This window comes from Anser brachyrhynchus, assembly GCF_964034855.1.
Source record: "Anser brachyrhynchus genome assembly, chromosome: 16".
Taxonomy (NCBI): domain Eukaryota; kingdom Metazoa; phylum Chordata; class Aves; order Anseriformes; family Anatidae; genus Anser; species Anser brachyrhynchus.
This window is the reverse complement of record NC_137734.1, coordinates 571106-587252: the sequence shown is the minus strand read 5'-3', so window position 1 is coordinate 587252 and position 16147 is coordinate 571106. Positions and strand designations below refer to the sequence as shown.

The 16147-nt window shown below is 71.0% G+C and overlaps 4 protein-coding genes across 6 annotated transcripts; 2 read left to right on the top strand and 2 right to left on the bottom strand.

The window, feature by feature from the left end:
* Positions 1 to 165: 165 nt before the first annotated feature.
* Positions 166 to 2262, top strand: SNX21 (sorting nexin family member 21). Of its 3 annotated transcripts, none has more exons than XM_080558605.1 (3): positions 166 to 574; positions 679 to 826; positions 1341 to 2002. In XM_080558605.1, exons 1-3 carry the CDS (start codon positions 295 to 297, stop codon positions 1867 to 1869), a joined length of 957 nt encoding a protein of 318 aa, XP_080414731.1. In that variant the 5' UTR covers positions 166 to 294; the 3' UTR covers positions 1870 to 2002. The 3 variants fall into 3 exon arrangements, with proteins under 3 accessions (XP_080414731.1, XP_080414729.1, XP_080414730.1); XM_080558603.1 differs by having other exon boundaries at positions 167 to 574; positions 679 to 833; positions 1341 to 2262; XM_080558604.1 differs by having other exon boundaries at positions 169 to 574; positions 679 to 833; positions 1198 to 2002.
* A 400-nt stretch (positions 2263 to 2662) lies between these two features.
* Positions 2663 to 7613, bottom strand: ACOT8 (acyl-CoA thioesterase 8). The gene is made up of 6 exons (XM_080558614.1): positions 4811 to 7613; positions 4598 to 4734; positions 4166 to 4391; positions 3734 to 3891; positions 3154 to 3345; positions 2663 to 3081 (listed from the first exon to the last, which is right to left on the bottom strand). The coding sequence occupies exons 1-6, from the start codon at positions 6400 to 6402 to the stop codon at positions 2963 to 2965; spliced, it is 2424 nt and encodes an 807-aa protein (XP_080414740.1). The 5' UTR covers positions 6403 to 7613; the 3' UTR covers positions 2663 to 2962.
* A 448-nt stretch (positions 7614 to 8061) lies between these two features.
* Positions 8062 to 11262, bottom strand: NEURL2 (neuralized E3 ubiquitin protein ligase 2). Its single transcript, XM_080558626.1, is given in 3 exon segments — positions 8062 to 8281; positions 10128 to 10620; positions 10624 to 11262. Coding segments are annotated over 3 exon segments (801 nt in total). The 5' UTR covers positions 10816 to 11262; the 3' UTR covers positions 8062 to 8165.
* A 104-nt stretch (positions 11263 to 11366) lies between these two features.
* On the top strand, positions 11367 to 15787 carry CTSA (cathepsin A). The gene is made up of 15 exons (XM_080558619.1): positions 11367 to 11500; positions 11613 to 11776; positions 11856 to 11967; positions 12063 to 12113; positions 12408 to 12494; positions 12588 to 12743; positions 13075 to 13166; positions 13518 to 13602; positions 13711 to 13802; positions 14017 to 14095; positions 14241 to 14389; positions 14461 to 14536; positions 14628 to 14717; positions 14890 to 14991; positions 15152 to 15787. The coding sequence occupies exons 2-15, from the start codon at positions 11613 to 11615 to the stop codon at positions 15233 to 15235; spliced, it is 1419 nt and encodes a 472-aa protein (XP_080414745.1). The 5' UTR covers positions 11367 to 11500; the 3' UTR covers positions 15236 to 15787.
* The last annotated feature ends 360 nt before the right edge of the window (positions 15788 to 16147 follow it).

Sequence of the window (16147 nt, the reverse complement as noted above, 5' to 3'; positions counted from 1 at the left end):
CGGAGGCGGAGCCGCGCAGGGAGGATCCCGGGACGGGCGGCGGAGCAGCCATCGCTCGGCACCGCCCGGCGCGGCGCGGGGGGGCGGCACGGCCCGGGGACCGGCACCGGCAGCACCGGGAGCGGGGCTCCGGGCAGGGCCCGGGGCGGGGGGGGGCGGCGGGGAGGGGCCGGGGCCGGGGCCGGGGGGGGGGGGTCCCGCCGCCGCTCCGGAGCCGCCCCGTGCCCGGTGCCCGTCCCGGCGGGCGGGGGCGGCCGGGGCCGAGCCCTCGTCGTCGTCCGCAGGGCCGTGGGCATGGCCGCCCGCATCCTGCACCGCCTGCGGCACGCGCTGGGCGGCGAAGGCGGCAGGGAGGAGCGGGCGCGCGACGGCGGCGAGGCCGAGGACTGCCCCGAGAGCTCGGAGCTGGAGGACGACACCGAGGGGCTGTCCACGCGCCTCAGCGGCACCCTGAGCTTCGCCAGCCACGAGGACGAGGACGAGGAGGAGGAGGAGGAGGAGGACGGCGGCGCTGGCGAGGAGCCGGGGGAGCTGCCGGAGCCCACGGGGGAGGCCGCGGGCGCAGAGGACGGAGGCAGGTGCTGGGACCCGGTGCCCCGGGGCGGCAGGCGGGGGTGCGGCCCTGCCCCGCGGGCAGCCCGGTGCCCCCGCGCCTGCTGAGCCCCTCTCCCCGCGCAGAGTGGGACCCGGCGGCGAAGCCCCCCGGCGGCAGCCTGCTGACCCGCCAGCTGCAGGAGCTGTGGAGGAAGTCACGGAGCAGCCTCGCGCCGCAGCGGCTGCTCTTCGAAGTCACCAGCGCCAGCGTGGTTAGCGAGCGCTCCTCCAAGTACGTGGTGAGTGCGCCCCGGCCGGGGCCGTGCCGCGGGGTGGGCGCGGGGCCCCCTGCGGCCGGGCCGGGCGTCCCGGGGCAGGTGGGCGCTGATTTCTCTCTGTCTCTCCCTGTGCTGCTCTGATGGTGCTGGCGGCTCAGATGAGCCTCAGGTAACTACAGCCGGCTGGTCCGGCCTGCTCCCTCTGCTGGGGCAAACCCTGCCCCGGGGCAGGGCGGCGCGGGGCACCGCATCCCTGTCCCTGTCCTTGTCCTTGTCCTCGTCCCAGCGGCTCCTCTGCTGCGTGCGCTTGGCTCTGTCCCGGCCCCACCGGGAGGCCGTGTCCTCCTCCACGGCACCCCCCTGACCCCCGGCTCCCTGCCTGCAGCTCTACACCATCTACCTGATCCGCTCCGGCCAGTTCGACAAGGCGCCCGCCACCATTGCCCGGCGCTACTCGGACTTCGAGCGGCTGAACCGCCGCCTGCGCAGCCGCTTTGGCTGCGACATGGCCGGCATCGCCTTCCCCAGGAAGAGGCTGCGGCGCAACTTCACGGCCGAGACCATCGCCAAGCGGAGCCGAGCCTTCGAGCAGTTCCTGTCCCACCTGCACTCCATCGCCGAGATCCGCCGCTCCCCCGAGTTCCTCGAGTTCTTCTTCCTGCAGGACCTGCGGGCCGCCCAGCGCCTGACCTGCACCGGCATGTACCGCGAGGCCCTGGCCACCTGGGCCAACGCCTGCCGGCTGCAGGAGCGGCTGGGGGTCTGCGGCTCCGGCCGCTTCCTCCTGACGCTGGCCGGGCTGGCCGTCTGCCACCAGGAGCTGGACGAGCTCGGCGAGGCGCACAGCTGCTGCGAGCAGGCGCTGCAGCTGCTGGAGGCCCAGGACAGCCACCCGCTGCTGGGGCCCTTCCTCCAGGCCCACGTCCACCTGGCCTGGAAGGTGGGCAAGGACAAGCGGCGGTCGGAGGCCCGGCTGCAGGGCCTGCAGGAGGCCGGGCTGCCCCTGCAGCAGCAGCCCAGCCTGAAGGAGTGCCTGATCAAGGAGCCTCTGGAGTGAGCGCCCCGGCCAGCACCGGGCTCAGGGTCCGCAGGGGGCAGCACGGCTCGCGCACCAGGGCGGGAGCCAGGGGCAGCGAGGGTCGGGATGGGGCACGGAGGCAGAGCGGTATCGGCACAACCCACGCACGGTGGCTGGGAGCGGGGCCAGCCCCTCTGGGAGCTGCCCCTCGAAAATGCACTTTCTGTGTCAGTTCTTCCTTCGGCGCCGGGTGCTCGCTGCCTGCCTGCCGGGAGCCGGCTGCTCCGCTGCAGGGGGCTTCCTGAGGTAGAGGGGGTTTCAGCCGGCACTCACAGGCACCGCGTTAAAGGGACAGGAAGGCTTCTGGCCAGGAACTTCCAATAACACATAATAAAAAGGACTTTATTAAATAAAGTCTTGGTAGGAAAAAGAGCAGGGGTTCCTGCTGTGTCTGTTCAGCTTCACTTCCCCCTCCGGCACTGCACGGGGGCACCCATCAGCGGGAACCTCTCAAGGCTCCCAAGCCAGGAGGTGGGAACGGCCTTGTTCCCTTTCATTGCGGCTGCTGGGGGCCCCTCTCCCGCCCAGCCCTGAGGAGGAGGCCGAGGTGCAGCAGCAGCAGCGGCAGCTCATCCATTAGGGCACAAGGAGGTAAGGAGAAGTGAGAAGGGGAAGCTAACGGGTGTCACAGTAGCGCTTTCCCCTCCTCTGACCCCATCTGCTGTGGGGCACAGCTGCCCTGAGCGCCCTGACGCTGCCCCTGCCACGAGAAGCTCCCTCGGAGTCACGCAGCCACCCAGAGCCAAGGGGACAAACTCCAGGGGACAGCTCGCCCGTTCACGTGATGGCTTTATTTACGTTAGGTGAAGGGTGACTGAGCACAGGACACCGTAACGCGCTGACAGGTGGTGAAAGTGGATATCACTGCAGCCCGTGCAGGTCCAGCTCAGCACCGAGGTGCTGGCACCAGCACTCTGGCAGGCCGGGCTCCTCGGCCCATTCTGCTCTGCTGCTCCTTCCTCTGCTGCCCGGGGTTCCGCCTTCGCCCATGGCCGATTTGGTGCAGGCTCCTCCGCAGGCCTCAGCCCCAGCACACGCAGCTTGGTGCCACTGCTGCCGCCGCCGTCCTTGGCTAGAGTTTACTCTGCATGGGTTTCTGCTCCACCCTGATGACTCCTTCCTGCGCGCAGGTGACAGCCAGGACCCCGTCCCTGCGCCACAGGCGCCCGTGCACCAGCCCTCGGCACCCACCTGCAGAGAGCACCCGTCAGACCGCGAGCCCTCGCGTCCCCGCCTGGTGCCCAGGAACCGGGCAGGACTCACCCGCCCAGGGGCTCTCGCACTCGTAGAGCATCCAGTGGTCAGCCCGGAAGGGTGCGTGGAACCACATGGAGTGGTCGAGGGACACCATGAACTTGACGTTGTACTGCCGGTGGGGGAGCAAGGCCGTGCCCAGAAAGGCGTAGTCCGAGATGTAGGCGGCCACGCAGCAGTGCACCTTCATGTCGGTGTCTCCTGCAAAGAACCAGCGCCGCCTGCTCAGCGCGAGGTGGCTGTGGGACACCCCTGGGCACGTTCTGCGACACAGAGCTCCAGGAACCCTGTGTCCCCAAGGCCAGCTGCTACCCAGCAGAACCAAGGTGCTGCTTTATACCCACCGCCCTCGCTACGTCCCCTGGCTGAAGCCTGCAGGACCGAACGCGGCAAATGGGCACCGAGTCACGCTCTGCCCCGTGGCGCTTCAGCCCTGAAATCCCCAGGCTTCCCGCAGGCCTGCGGCACAGCGGGGAACCGCGACCCCCCCCAGCCCCCTGTCACAAGCATGCTGTACAGCAGCAAGGCGAGGCGGAGCCCGAGCTCTCAGCTCGTGCAGCAGCGGGAGCGCCCTCGGGGCAGCACCCACCTATGTAGCCGCGGGCTCGCACCCAGAAGAGTTGCTTCGGCTCCTGCTGCTCCGTGCTGAATATATCCGGCGGGTTCACGGGTTTGATATCAATCGGCACGTCTTCCGCTTGGATCTTGTTGAGGTGCCTTCTGTATTTCTCTGCCAAGTTGGGATTCCTTGAGACGATACGGAGAAGGGACGTTAATGCCCCCGCGTCCCTGGGCAGGCCCAGGGCAGGGCTGATGGCAGCGGACTCAGCCCAGGGGCCCAGGCCCCCACGGAGAGGCAGCAGGGGCACGGTCCCGGCCCCAGCCGGCTCCACTCCCCTCGCGATCGAGAACTCCTCGGGTTGTCACCGCAATCCTCTCCCACCTGCTTTTCTTCCTGCGCCTCCCTGAGCCCCAGCGCGGAGGAGGGCGCCCCCAGCGCGCCCCTTATCGCCCCACTCACTGCAGGAACTTCTCGATGAGCTCCTCTTGGGTCAGCAGCTCCTCGGGGGGCGGCACCGTGGGCATGGTGAACTGGTGCCGCATGGGGCTCTGCTGGGAGAGCTGGAAGGACGCCTGGCAGATGAAGATGGGCTTTCCGTGCTGGATGGCCTTCACGGAGCGCACGGAGAAGCTCTTCCCGGTGCGGGTCCGCTCCACCTCGTACAGCACCGGCACCTTGGGGTCCCCTGGGACAGAGCAGAGCCCTTCCGCCGTGGGGCGGCCGCGCCGCGGGGGGGGCCCGAGCTACGGGCGGCGGGCACGGGGCGCCCCGAGCCGGCAGGGCCCCCCCGGCGGCGGCACCGCTCAGCGGGGGCTCGGCCCCGTTGCCCCCCGGGGGCTGGGTCCCCCCGGCCCCCCCGGCCCCCCGCCGCCCCCCATCCCGGCCCCGCACCTGCCCGCACGAAGTAGCAGTGCAGGGAGTGCACCTGCACGTCGCGGCTGACGGCGTGGGCGGCCGCCACCAGGGCCTGCCCCACGATCTGCCCGCCGAACAGGCGCCGCGTGGCGGGCACCCAGTGGTGCCGGCCCCTGCGGGGACAACGCGCGGGCCGTCAGGGCGCGGCGGCGGCGGCGGGCGGCGGGGGGCGGCCCCGGCCCCGCGCACCTGAAGAGGTCGAGCTCGAGGCGCTCCAGGCTGAGCACGGTGGCGCTCAGCGCGCTCCGCAGGTCCCCGCCCGGCGCCGCCATCCCCGCAGCCTCCCGGAACCGGCACGGGCGGCGGAGCGGCAGGTACCGCCCACGCGGCGGGGGCGGCAGCCGATTGGCCCGTCGCGCCGTCGGTCGCCGGGCGGGCGGCGGAAAGCGCGGCGCCGGTTGGCCGGCCTGCCGCCAATCCCGAGAGCGCGCCCGTGATTGGCCAGGCCGCGGCCGGGGCACGGCACCGGGACCGGGGGCGGCGCTCGGGGCCCCGCTGGGCGCCTGACGGGGGCGCCGCCGGCGCCGTGACGTCACGGCGCGCCCGGCGCCGATTGGCGGCGTCCCGGCGAGGGGGGCGGGGCGTGCCGGGATAGGCCCCGCCCGCCGCGGCGGACCCGGTGCCGGCGGCGGTGCCCGGTGCGCTGCGGGCTGGGCGCGGGCTCCCGCACGGCCCCCGGCGGCTCCCAGAGCGCCGCCGGCAGCAGGGCGGTGCCCGCCGGACGGACCCGCGGGCTGCCCCCTGCGGCTCACGGCGGGGCCCGGTGCCGGGCTCTGCGCCCCCGCAGCGCCCCCGCAGCGCCCCGTACCGCCGGGGCCCCGGGGCGCCCCCCGGCGGTGCCGTGAGCTCCGCCCGCCCCGCGGCTCCTCCGAGCCCGCCCCGCTCCCCGCTCCCGAGCCGGTGCGCCGTACACAGCCGCCCCCAGCCCCCTCCCCCAGCAGCGCTGCCCGGTGCCGGCCCCCGCCCCGGCTGCTGGCGGTCCCCCGGGCGTTCAGAGCCCGCCGCTTGCAGCTCCCCGAGGCCCTGCGGCCGCCCTGCGCCTCCCCGGGGTCTCCTCCGGAGGGGGGCCGCGAGCACTCGGTGCTCCCCGGGTCCTCGGTCCGCGGCCGGAGGCTGCGGAACGCCCGGAGGGGCGCGGCGGCGAGGGGCTGAAGAACTCGTCCGGCCGTCCGTGAGGGGCACCGGCACGGAGCCTGCCGCCGAGCTGCGCCTCGGTGACCTGGCGGCGCCGCGGCGGGCTGCGCAGCCCACGGGCACCAGCCGGGACGCTGCCGACACACGGGTCCTCGAGGATCCCACGGGGCGGACCCAGAAGGCCGCTGCAGGCGGCATTTCAGCCGGGGTTCCAGCTGCCCCGCCGGCACATCCCGGCTGCGCCCTGCGGCCAGAGGCGCTGGGCAGGCGGTGCCACGAGGGACGCGATGTCGGCCAGGCCGGGCAAGGCAACGCTGACAGCTCCTGGGCGTCCTGGGGAGCTCCTGGGATGAGTCTTGGGATGAGGGACTCTGAAGGAGTCCCTGCCCGCGTCCTTCCCCACGGCGGAGACCAGCCGGCTCCTCGCCTGCTCTGTCAGATGGGCGAGCGTTGCCTGTTGCGTGGGGGAGCTGAGGAGCTGGGCTACGAGTCCCTGCCCGGACCGTAACGGGGAAGGAGCTGCTGACCTGACAGCAGGAAACGTGGCTGGCAGCGAGCCGAGGGTGGCGTGGGGTAGGAGGTGGTGGTATAATAGCATGTGATAAAGCTGTGTGATCCGTGGCCAGCGCCTGCAGGTCCTCCAGCATCCAGCTGCGACGTGTTGTGCAACAAGGCCAATAACCCGGCCTCTGGTCGCCTGGGAGCTGCCCCTGTCCCTGCGGCCGGCCCTCCCCTGCCGGCGGGGCAGCCAGGCCTCTCCTCGCTCGGGCAGGGTTTCTGACACCTCCTCCTGCCTCTCTCGTTTAATTTCATCTCTTGTTTAATTTCATTGCCCTCCAGTTAGGTGTGAGCCCGTGTGCTGAGGAGCAGCAGATCCTGCGGGTGGCAACGTGTGCTGCTGGCAGCGCTGCCCGGGCGGGGAAGTTGTTTGTCTGGCCGTGGCAGCTGCTCTTAATTCCTCCGAAAATGGAACCCGCCCTGCCTCCCACGGCCGCCTCCGCGCTGGGTGGAAGCAGGCGGGGGAGCCGCTGGGGGTCACAGCCGTGCAAACAAAGCCGCGCAAAGCGCAGAGCTTTGAACGTGTGGGTGGGGGACAAAAAAGCACCGAAAAGAGCACGCGTGGCTGTGCCCAGCCCGAGGCAGCTGCCCTGCGGCTGGGTGAGCTCGGTTCCCCCCCGCCGGCAGCACGCAGCCCCGGCGCAGCCGTCCCGAGGCTGCCGGGCACAGCGGGCTGCGTCCCGCGGCCACGGGGGTCTGGGTGCCAGCGGGGAGCAGCGGCACCGCGCTGCGGGGCTCTCACACCGCGCTCCCCACGGGCGGCGCTCCGTTACCACCTCGGCTTCGGAGCTGGCCCGGGAGAACTGCTGCGTGGCTGGGGATTTCCTCCCAGTCGAGGTTTTGTAACATTATCTGATAATATCAAATCTGGCTGTCTAAACATAGCGCAGTGTTTCCTAAAACACCTTTCTCTAAGCTTACAGCTGCGTTTCCACTCCAGCCATGCTGAGGAAGAGCCTGGGAGCCTCTGCCTGCCGCCCTCCCTTCCTTGCGCGGTGCATCCCCCGCCTTCTGGAGATGGCTCTGCAGCTCTGGCCAGGCCTGCCCCTGCGACCCCTGGCCAGGCAGCACCAGCTGCAGTCAGGAGCAGCCTGAAAGGTTTGGGCAGGCCTGCAGCCAGGGCCCGCGGTGCGGACTGAGATGGGGTTTGGGCCCTGGGCTCCCCCCGGAGCACCCAGCGGCCGGGGACGCAGCGGGGCACCGGACCTCCCGCTGCGACCAGCTGCACAGCCACGGCGTGTGCCTGAGGGGCAGCCAGCGCTGGGGCTGCTCCCTGCACATGGTGCACGGGCTGCAGTGCCCGACCCTCCCACCCCTTCACGGGGAGCACAGGAAATAAGTCATCCCGTTCTCAGCGTAAACATCTTTCCCAAGAGCGAAACTGCGTGGCCGGGACAGGGCCCGGCTGTAATTTACCCTCCACGTGAGGCCGGGCAGCGGGGCCGGGCAGGACGCCCTGCGGCAGCTCCTGGGGCCCGCGTGCCGGCAGCGCTCGCGCCTCCCTGGGCAGCCCCGTCCGCGCTGCAAGCCCTCGCCAGACACAAGACCCCGCGCCGGGGCCACTGGTGCCGGCCTCCAGCAGTGCTCTGAGCCGCGCAGGGCACCAGGAAGCGCCTCTCAGGGCACCACAGTGCCCGCACCCGCTGCCCGGCCCCACGTGGGACCGCCGGCACGGCGCAGGCAGCGGCGGGGGCGGCAGCGACCCCGCTCCCTCTCCGTTGCCCCCCGCACCAGCACTGCTCGAGCTGTGGCTGGAGGCATTTATTGCTCACTCAGCCCCGCGGTGCCCCCCGAGCGCGTGAGCCCAGGCGTACCCGGTGACGGGGGAAGGTCCCTGCGGGGCGCGGGCACCTCACTCGTGTTTGCAGAAGTGCTTCAGCGGCGGGGGCAGGTCCAAGCCGTCGATGGCCAGGCGGTGCACGACGTGCTTCTGGATGACCAGCCGGCACAGCGTCTGCAGCGAGGGCACTGGGGAGAGGACAGAAAGAGGCTGCTGGAGGGGCTGGGACTGCTGTGTGCTGAGAGGGCTGGGGGGGGGCTCCCCGCTGGCCCCATGGTTTCGGGCAGCATTTGGGGAGTTTGCCTGCTGCAGGGCAGCTCTCGCCCGCAGAGCTTCGCCGTGCAGGGCTTTAGGCTGTGCCGGGCGCTCCAGCCAGGGGCAGAGCTGGAGAGCTCTGGAGTTCTGACCCTAATTGCTGCACGACCGTGGCTGTTTTGCATTTGTTTTCTCTCCGGGCTGCCACGTGGTTCCCCTGAGGCTCGCATGCCCACGCGGTGTTTTCCTTTCATCCCTATCCCCTCGGTGGCCTGCACGCCTGCCAGACTGCGTGATCAACTTCTCTGGCAATCTGGCCACAGAGGCAGCTCACATGATGCTTTTGGGACGCCTGCCTTCCGCCGCGGAGTTCAGCCAGCCCCTGCCCTGCCCTGTGACACGCCATTCCTCTTCTGTGAGCTCGCGGCGGCGCCCAGCAGTGCGGGCGCGGGGCAGCCGGCCGCTCGCCGACACAGCCCGGAGCTGGCTCGCTGCCTGTGGGTCGCGGCTCCCCCGATGGCGGGAGCGCAGCCCACGGCGTCGCGCTGCCCACGGCGTCGCGCTGCCCAGGCTCTCACATGGCTGCCAGGGCCTCGAGACGGCAGCAGGCAAAGCAGAGCTCTGTGAGCACACCGCGCCGCGCCGGCTCCTGGCCTTGGGCTCTCTGGGACGTCTGGAGCGCTTATCTCTGCGTGCCAGGGCCGCGGGGCTGCGGCTCCCTGAGTGCTTGGTGAGAAGCAGCAGCCGCCCCGGGCCCCAGCAGCTCCGTGCCCCCTCCTTTCTCCCTGCCCCCCCTGCGCAGTGCTGCGCTCCGGCTGCTTCCCTCTGGGTTTCACTTCACCGTCTGCCCCCGAACTGATTTGTAAACCCAAAGGAAGTGTTGCAGCAAGAGCAGCTGCTGAAATCTGTGGAGGGCAGGGAGCACGGCTCTGCCCAGCTCCGGGCCGGGGCTCTCGCAGCAGCTCAGCAGCCTCCAGCAGCGAGCTGGGTGCCGGTCACCCCCAGCGCAGCCGGCGCAGGAGAACCCCGGGTTTCGGCCTTGGGATAGCAGCGGCTGAACTTTGGGCCAGAGGGAGAGGCGGTGGGTGCCCACGCGCAGCAGGCGGTCTGCCCTGGGGCTGGTGTCTCACTGAGCTGTCTCTGGCCTTCCACTTGTGATGCAGATACCTAATTATCTCCCAGTTATATAAAACAGAGGTGGTAGGCAGCGTGAGGGTGGCCCAGCCAGGAGCTAGCTTTCCTTCTGGCTCACGTCTCACATAATCCCGAGCACGTGCTGGCTTTGCAAACGTGGTGCTAATTAGCACCTGAGTGCTCGCAGGAGCCAGTGACAGCGCTGGGCTTCCCTTCCCCACCCAGCCTGGGATGCCTTCGCTGGCAGCCACGGGAACGCCCGGATATTGCCCAAGCGCGGGCGGCACCGCAGGCTGTCAGCCCGCTGCTCACGTGCCACAGCAGCACGACCCCGCTCCGGCTGCCTCGTGCCCAAGGGAAGGGACGGGATGGGACAGGACGGGACCCTCAGGCCGGCTCTGCCCCGGTGCTGCTGCTGGCTCCGTGCCCACGCGTGGGGGAGCTGCTCCCACACCCCCAGCCCCAGCACGGTGCGGCAGAGCGCACGGGAGCTGCCGAGTGGTACTGGGGGGTCCCACCTGTGCTCTGCGGGCCCCCAGGGTGCTCCCGTGAGCCCCACGCCCCGTGTCCCACTCAGACACTGCCCGTGAGCCCGAGGGGTAACCCCCCCCCCCATTTCTGTGCCCGCGGGGGGCAGATACCCACAGCCATATTCCACCTGGATCACCCGGACGCTCTTGGTGGAGGCGAAGACGTCGACGACGGCGTAGAGCGGGCGGGCGGCGGGCAGGCCGCGGGCGCTGGGCCCCATGTCCTCGCCGTTGATGACGATGTGCATGTCGGCGGTGCCGTCGGGCCGCGGGGCGTACAGCACGCCGATGCGGCTGCGCCGGGCGGTGGGGGGCAGCGCGTTGGTCCTGTACAGCTCGTCCAGGAGGTGGCTGTAGCGCCCGGGCCGGCTGCGCCCCACCAGCTTGTCGCGGGGGATGCGCACCCGCTCGATCAGCAGCTCGGGTGCCCAGAGCAGGCCCCGCGCCCGCGGCGCCTCCTCGCCGTCCGGCGGCACGCGGTTGTGGCTGCGGGTGATGGCGAAGACCCAGGAGTCGCCCAGGCTGACCAGGTCGGGCAGCGAGTACTCGGGCACGGCGGGCAGGCTCTGCGGGTCGCGGGCCGTCAGCCCCACGCGCAGGTGCCCGCACTAGCCCGGCTCCTTCTCCTCGATCTCCACCAGGAAGATCTCCCCGGGCGCCAGCGGCTCCTGGCTGAAGCACAGCGCGTTGGCGAAGCTCTCCACGCGCGTGGCGCGGGTGCGCGCGGCGTCCAGCCGGACGTTGGCGCCGTGCACGCGGTGGAAGCGGGCGGCGGGGCGCCCCGGGGCTGCCGGCTCCGCCATGGCCCCGCCGCTATTTTTACCCGGCCCGGGCGGCTCCGGGCAGCTGCTGCCGCGCGGGGCCGGGGGGTCCTAGTGCTCGGGGCCGGGGGGGCGGCGGGGCGCGGCGGGGCCGGGGCCGGGGCCGGGGCCGGGACCGGGACCGGGGGTCCCTCCAACCCCCCCATCCCCCCGCTTTCCCACTCGTGTCGAGCCCCGAGCACCGGGCGCCGTCCCCGGGGCCGCGTGTCCCGAGGCACGGCCGGCCGGCCCCGCCGCTGCCCGGGGCGCTCTGGCGGCGGTCTCGGGGCCGCGGCACCGCCGGGACCGGCGCGGTTTGGGCCCGGCCCGGGGCGATTTGGGCCAGGTCCCGCGGCGCGGGGCCCACGCGTGGGGCTGACACGGGGGGGCCGGGCGGGCAGGCCGTGCTGGGCCGTGCCGGGCCGGGGCCGGGCGGGGCCGTGCCGGTGCCCCCCGCGTGCGCGCGGTGCCCGCGGGCTCGGGACCGGCGCGCGGCGTGGGGAGGGGGGCGGGGCCGGGCGCGTGGGCGGCGCGCCGATTGGCCGCCGCGAGCCCCGCCCCCCGGCGGAGCCCCGCCCCCCGGCGGAGCCCCGCCCCCGTGCACGTGACCGGCCGGGGGTCATATGGGCGGGTGTCACGTGCCGCGCGGCGCTGCGCCGCCGGGAGCCGCTGCGGGACCGGGAGCGGGGTCAGCGGGCGGGGGGGGGCACCGGGAGCGGGGGGGGGGGCTCCGGGAGCGGGAGCAGCTCCGGGGCCGTCCCGGGCCCCGCGGCGCGCCCCCAGCTGCCGCTGTCCCGCAGATGGTGCCGGCGGTGCTGTGCGCGCTGCTGCTGCTGCTGGGGCCGGGCCTCGCCGCGCCGCCGGGCCACGAGGTGCGGTTCCTGCCCGGGCTGCCCAAGCAGGCGGCCTTCCGCCACTTCTCGGGGCACCTCCGCGCCGGGCCCGCCGCCCGCCTGCACTACTGGTACGTGGGGGCTGCCCCCGGGCGGGGCCGGGCGGGGCCGGGCCGGGGCTCCCCGGGCGCTCACGGCCCCCTCCCGCAGGTTCGTGGAGGCGCAGAGCGACCCCCGCGGCAGCCCCGTGGTGCTGTGGCTGAACGGCGGCCCCGGCTGCAGCTCCATGGAGGGCTTCCTGAAGGAGCACGGCCCCTTCCTGGTCAGTGCCCGCTGCGGAGGCTCGCGGGCTGCGGCCCGCTGGGGCCGTCCCCGCCGTGCCCCCTGCCCGGCAGCCGCCGCCTTCTCCCTCCGTAGGTGCAGCCCGATGGGGTCAGCCTGAAGTACAACGACTACGCCTGGAACAAGGTACGGGCGGGGAGCGGCCCCACCTGCCTGGGCAGCCGCACCCTGCAAGGGGCACGGGCGGCTCCGAGCCAGCTCCTGCCGCTCTCCGGCGGGGCTGAGCCCCCTCTGCCCGACCCCCCTGCTCTGAAGCCCGCTCCCAAGCAGGGCAGCAATGTGGCCCTCTGGTGCAGCACTGGCGTGGCAGACACAAACACCGCTGTAGATGAAGGCCGGTAGCCCTCTGCCCCAGTGGCTCCCCCCGGGAGCCAGGAGGAGGGCTTCCCCTGTTCTGCAGCTCCCCTGGTGTCCCTGCAGATTGCCAACATGCTCTACCTGGAGTCCCCCGCTGGCGTTGGCTTCTCGTACTCCGAGGACAAGAAGTACGCCACGAATGACACTGAGGCGAGTGACCCTGCCTGCTGGGAGCACCCAGCCTCGTGCCTGCCCCGCTCCGGGGGCTGCCCCGCTGGCTGTGCTCACTCCCTGTGCCTGCAGGTCGCTCACAACAACTACCTGGCGCTGAAGGAGTTCTTCCGGCTCTTCCCCGAGTACTCCAAGAACGACCTCTTCCTCACGGGGGAGAGCTACGGGGGGGTTTACATCCCCACGCTGGCCGAGTGGGTGATGCAGGACCCCAGCCTCAACCTGAAGGTGAGCGGGGCTGGGGGGCGGAGGGGTCGGCACGGCCTCGCGGGGGCCCAGCCGGCAGCTGCAGCATGGGGCCCGGTCCAGGGCACGGGGCGGGCCTGGCCCCGCAGCCTTTCATCTCCTCCGGGGTGCTGGCAGCGGCCGCCGGCGGATGTGTCCCTGCTGCGTGGGACCGGGGGAGCACTCAGGCACCCGCAACCTTTCCTGTTCCCCACTGTGGAGTAAACAGGGCCGCATCTGGGGCCACATCTGCTTCCTGCCTGACGCCGATGCGGCTGTGGCCGCCCTGCGGGGAGCTGGGACGCCGCAGAGTTGTTTTCTTCTTGCTTCACAGGGAATCGCTGTGGGAAACGGCCTCTCCTCCTATGAGATCAACGACAACTCGCTGGTTTACTTCGCCTATTACCACGGCCTGCTGGGGACCCAGTAAGAGCTGGGGGAGCGCTGCCGCTGGTTCCGCTGTCCCTGGGCGAGCAGGAGGGGGGCGCAGCGTGGGCCAGGGCCGGCTGGGTGAGCGGTGTGGGGGACAGAGGCAGGCTCACCTGCTTTCCGGGCAATCTCTGGCCTGACTTGGACCAGTGCTTGGGCTGTGGAGGTGGCCCCTCGTCCTGCGCGGCTCCAAGGGCTGTGTCTGTCCGGGGCTCTGCCAGCCCCCAGGGCACTGGGCTGAGCTGCGCAGCCACCAGGCAGAGGTCCTGCAGCGTGCCCGTGGCTGCTGGCTTCGTGTCGGCGTCAGCTCTGGCAGCTCGCTGCAGGTCCTCTGGGCTCTCCCCACAGGCTGTGGAAGGACTTACAGACCTTCTGCTGCTCCCAGGGGAAGTGCAACTTCCACGACAACTCCAACCTTAACTGCACGCTCAAGGTGAGGGAGCCAGAGCCCCGGCCGCGTGCCCCTCTCTGGTGCCTGTGAGTGGCTCCTGTCCATCAAGCATCCTGCTCAGTCCCAAGCCCTTCTTGTGGCTCCTTGCAGATGGAGGAGATGATCCAGATTGTAGAGGAGTCCGGCCTCAACATCTACAATCTCTACGCCCCGTGTGCTGGCGGTGTCCCTGGGAGCATGAGGTGAGAGCGGCCGCAGCAGTGGAGCTGTCCCTGGGCACCAGCTTGCAGCGTGCGGGGGGTCCCTGCCTGCAGGGGGACCTGGTGGGGTGGGCAGGGCCGTGCTGCCTCTGGCTGCTGGCAGGGCCCCCTCTTCCCTGGGGGGGCCCCAGATTGTTCCCCAGGCCCTCGTTCCTCCAGGGCTTTCAGCCTGTCTCCGTGCTTGGTCTGCCTGCAGGTATGAGGGCGACTACCTCGTCACACACGACCTGGGAAACTCCTTCATCCGGATGCCGATGAGGTTCTCCTGGCGACAGGTGAGCCTGGGCGCCTGTGACACGGGGCTGCGAGCACCCTCTGCCCGGCCAGCCGCGCTGCCCGGGGGCTGAGCGGGCAGAGCAGCCCCTCTCAGGGAGCAGCGCCGAGGTGCTGCCGCTGCAGGGCCTCTCCTGACTCTTCCAGAACCTGTTCCGCATGCCTGTAGCCCGTAAGAAGGTGCGGATGGACCCGCCGTGCACCAACTCCACAGCCCCCACCATGTATCTGAATTCCCCGGAGGTGAGGAAGGCTCTCCACATCCCCCCTGAGGCGCCCGAGTGGCAGGTGTGCAGGTGAGCAAGCTGCAGGCAGGGATGTGGCCAAGAGGGTGAGCAGCTGCCTGGTGCTGACGCTTCTTCCCCAGCTTCGAGGTGAATCGCAGCTACAAGCGCCTCTACATGCAGATGACCGAGCAGTACCTGAAGCTGCTCGGAGCCATGGTACGTGCGGGGCGAGCAGCTCTCCCCGACGGGCCTCCTGCCTGCCCGGGGCCGCTGCCCTGCACAGCGCTCAGCTCCTCCTGCTCCGCAGAAATACCGGATCCTGGTGTACAACGGGGATGTCGACATGGCCTGCAACTTTCTCGGGGATGAGTGGTTTGTGGACTCCCTGTGCCAGAAGGTAAATGCGCAGAGCAGGCTCTAGGCCAGCCTTGTCACCAGCCCCAGGGAGCTCCGGGCTGCCCAGGTCAGCTGGGCACCAGCGCAGCGCTGGGAGCCCCGGGGCAGGGCTGGGAGCCCGTCCGGGCAGCCAGGGCTCGGCCGGGTGCTGACAGTGCTGCCTCCGGCCCCAGGTGCAGGTGTCTCGCCGGCCCTGGCTCTACACCGAAGGAGGCGAGAACCAGATCGGGGGCTTTGTGAAGGAGTTCACCAACATTGCCTTCCTCACCGTCAAGGTAGGGCTGTGGGGGGTGCTGTGATGGAGCGTGAGGCTGCTGGCTGCGGTGTGGGCAGACCCTGGTGCTGAGGAGTGCAGCGGGGTGGAGGGGGAGCGGCGCAGTGGGCAGCTGGAGGCTCTGCAGGGCACTGACCACCACCGCTGCCTGTTCCCTGCAGGGAGCCGGCCACATGGTGCCCACGGACCAGCCCCTCGCTGCCTTCACCGTGTTCAGCCGGTTCATTAAGAACGAGCCTTACTAGGAGCCGCCGAGGCTGCGCGTGGTGCTTCCACCTGCCTGCACGCGCCGGCTGCCTCCTGCATGGCTCGTCCTCGCTGCTGCTTGGCTGTGCCACACCGCAAGCCACTTGCAGCTGGCGGGGCTCGGCTCAGCCTGTCAGGACAGCAGCCGGGGTGAACGGCGTGGAGGGGCGCTTCCTGCAGGCTGGGGGGAGAGGAGTCCCTGGGGCTCCGTCCCTGCCGGGCGCTGCAGCTGCCTCCTCGCTGTGGCTTCCTGTCTCTCCTCCGCCCCGTCTCCGGAGGCAACTACTTCCCTCTGGGGCGGGAGCGGTGCCTGCCACTTCCCTCTGCACTGCAGCCTCTGCACGCACGTTGCCCTGGGCAGGCTCTGAGCCAGCTGCTCCCTGCTAAGCACAGTTCACGCGGTGGCTGTGAGCTGCCCTACGGGGGCTTTCTGCTCCCCCTGAAACCACTCCCACCCTGATCTCAGTGAAAGGTGACTTACGGTGAAGACAATCCCCCTGCCTGGGGCATGCAGTGCTCTTGGGACCTCACAATAAACTCTCTGAACAAGGTTGTTCTGCTCCTCATTAACCAGCTGCTCCCACCTCTCCGCTACCCTTTGCTTTGCTTTCTTTTGCTTTCTCAGGCTCCTCGCCCAGCAGCCAGCAGACGCGAGTGCTGCTGCGCCCTGCAGGGGCCCGGGGCCTGTGGGCTGTGCCGCCTCCTCCTGCAGGGCGCACTGGGGCTTCCCACAACTCAGCCAGCCCCAGGAGCAAGGAACAAGTTGCTCCAGGCCCCCCTGCCCCTGTTCTCAGCTGCGTTGCCTCCCAGGCGCCTGGGGGAGCAGTGCTGGCTGTCCCTCCGCTCTCCCCAAGGGCTGGCAGCCGTGCGGTCTGCGGTGGGCTCATCCTCCAAGCAACGAGGCAGCATGG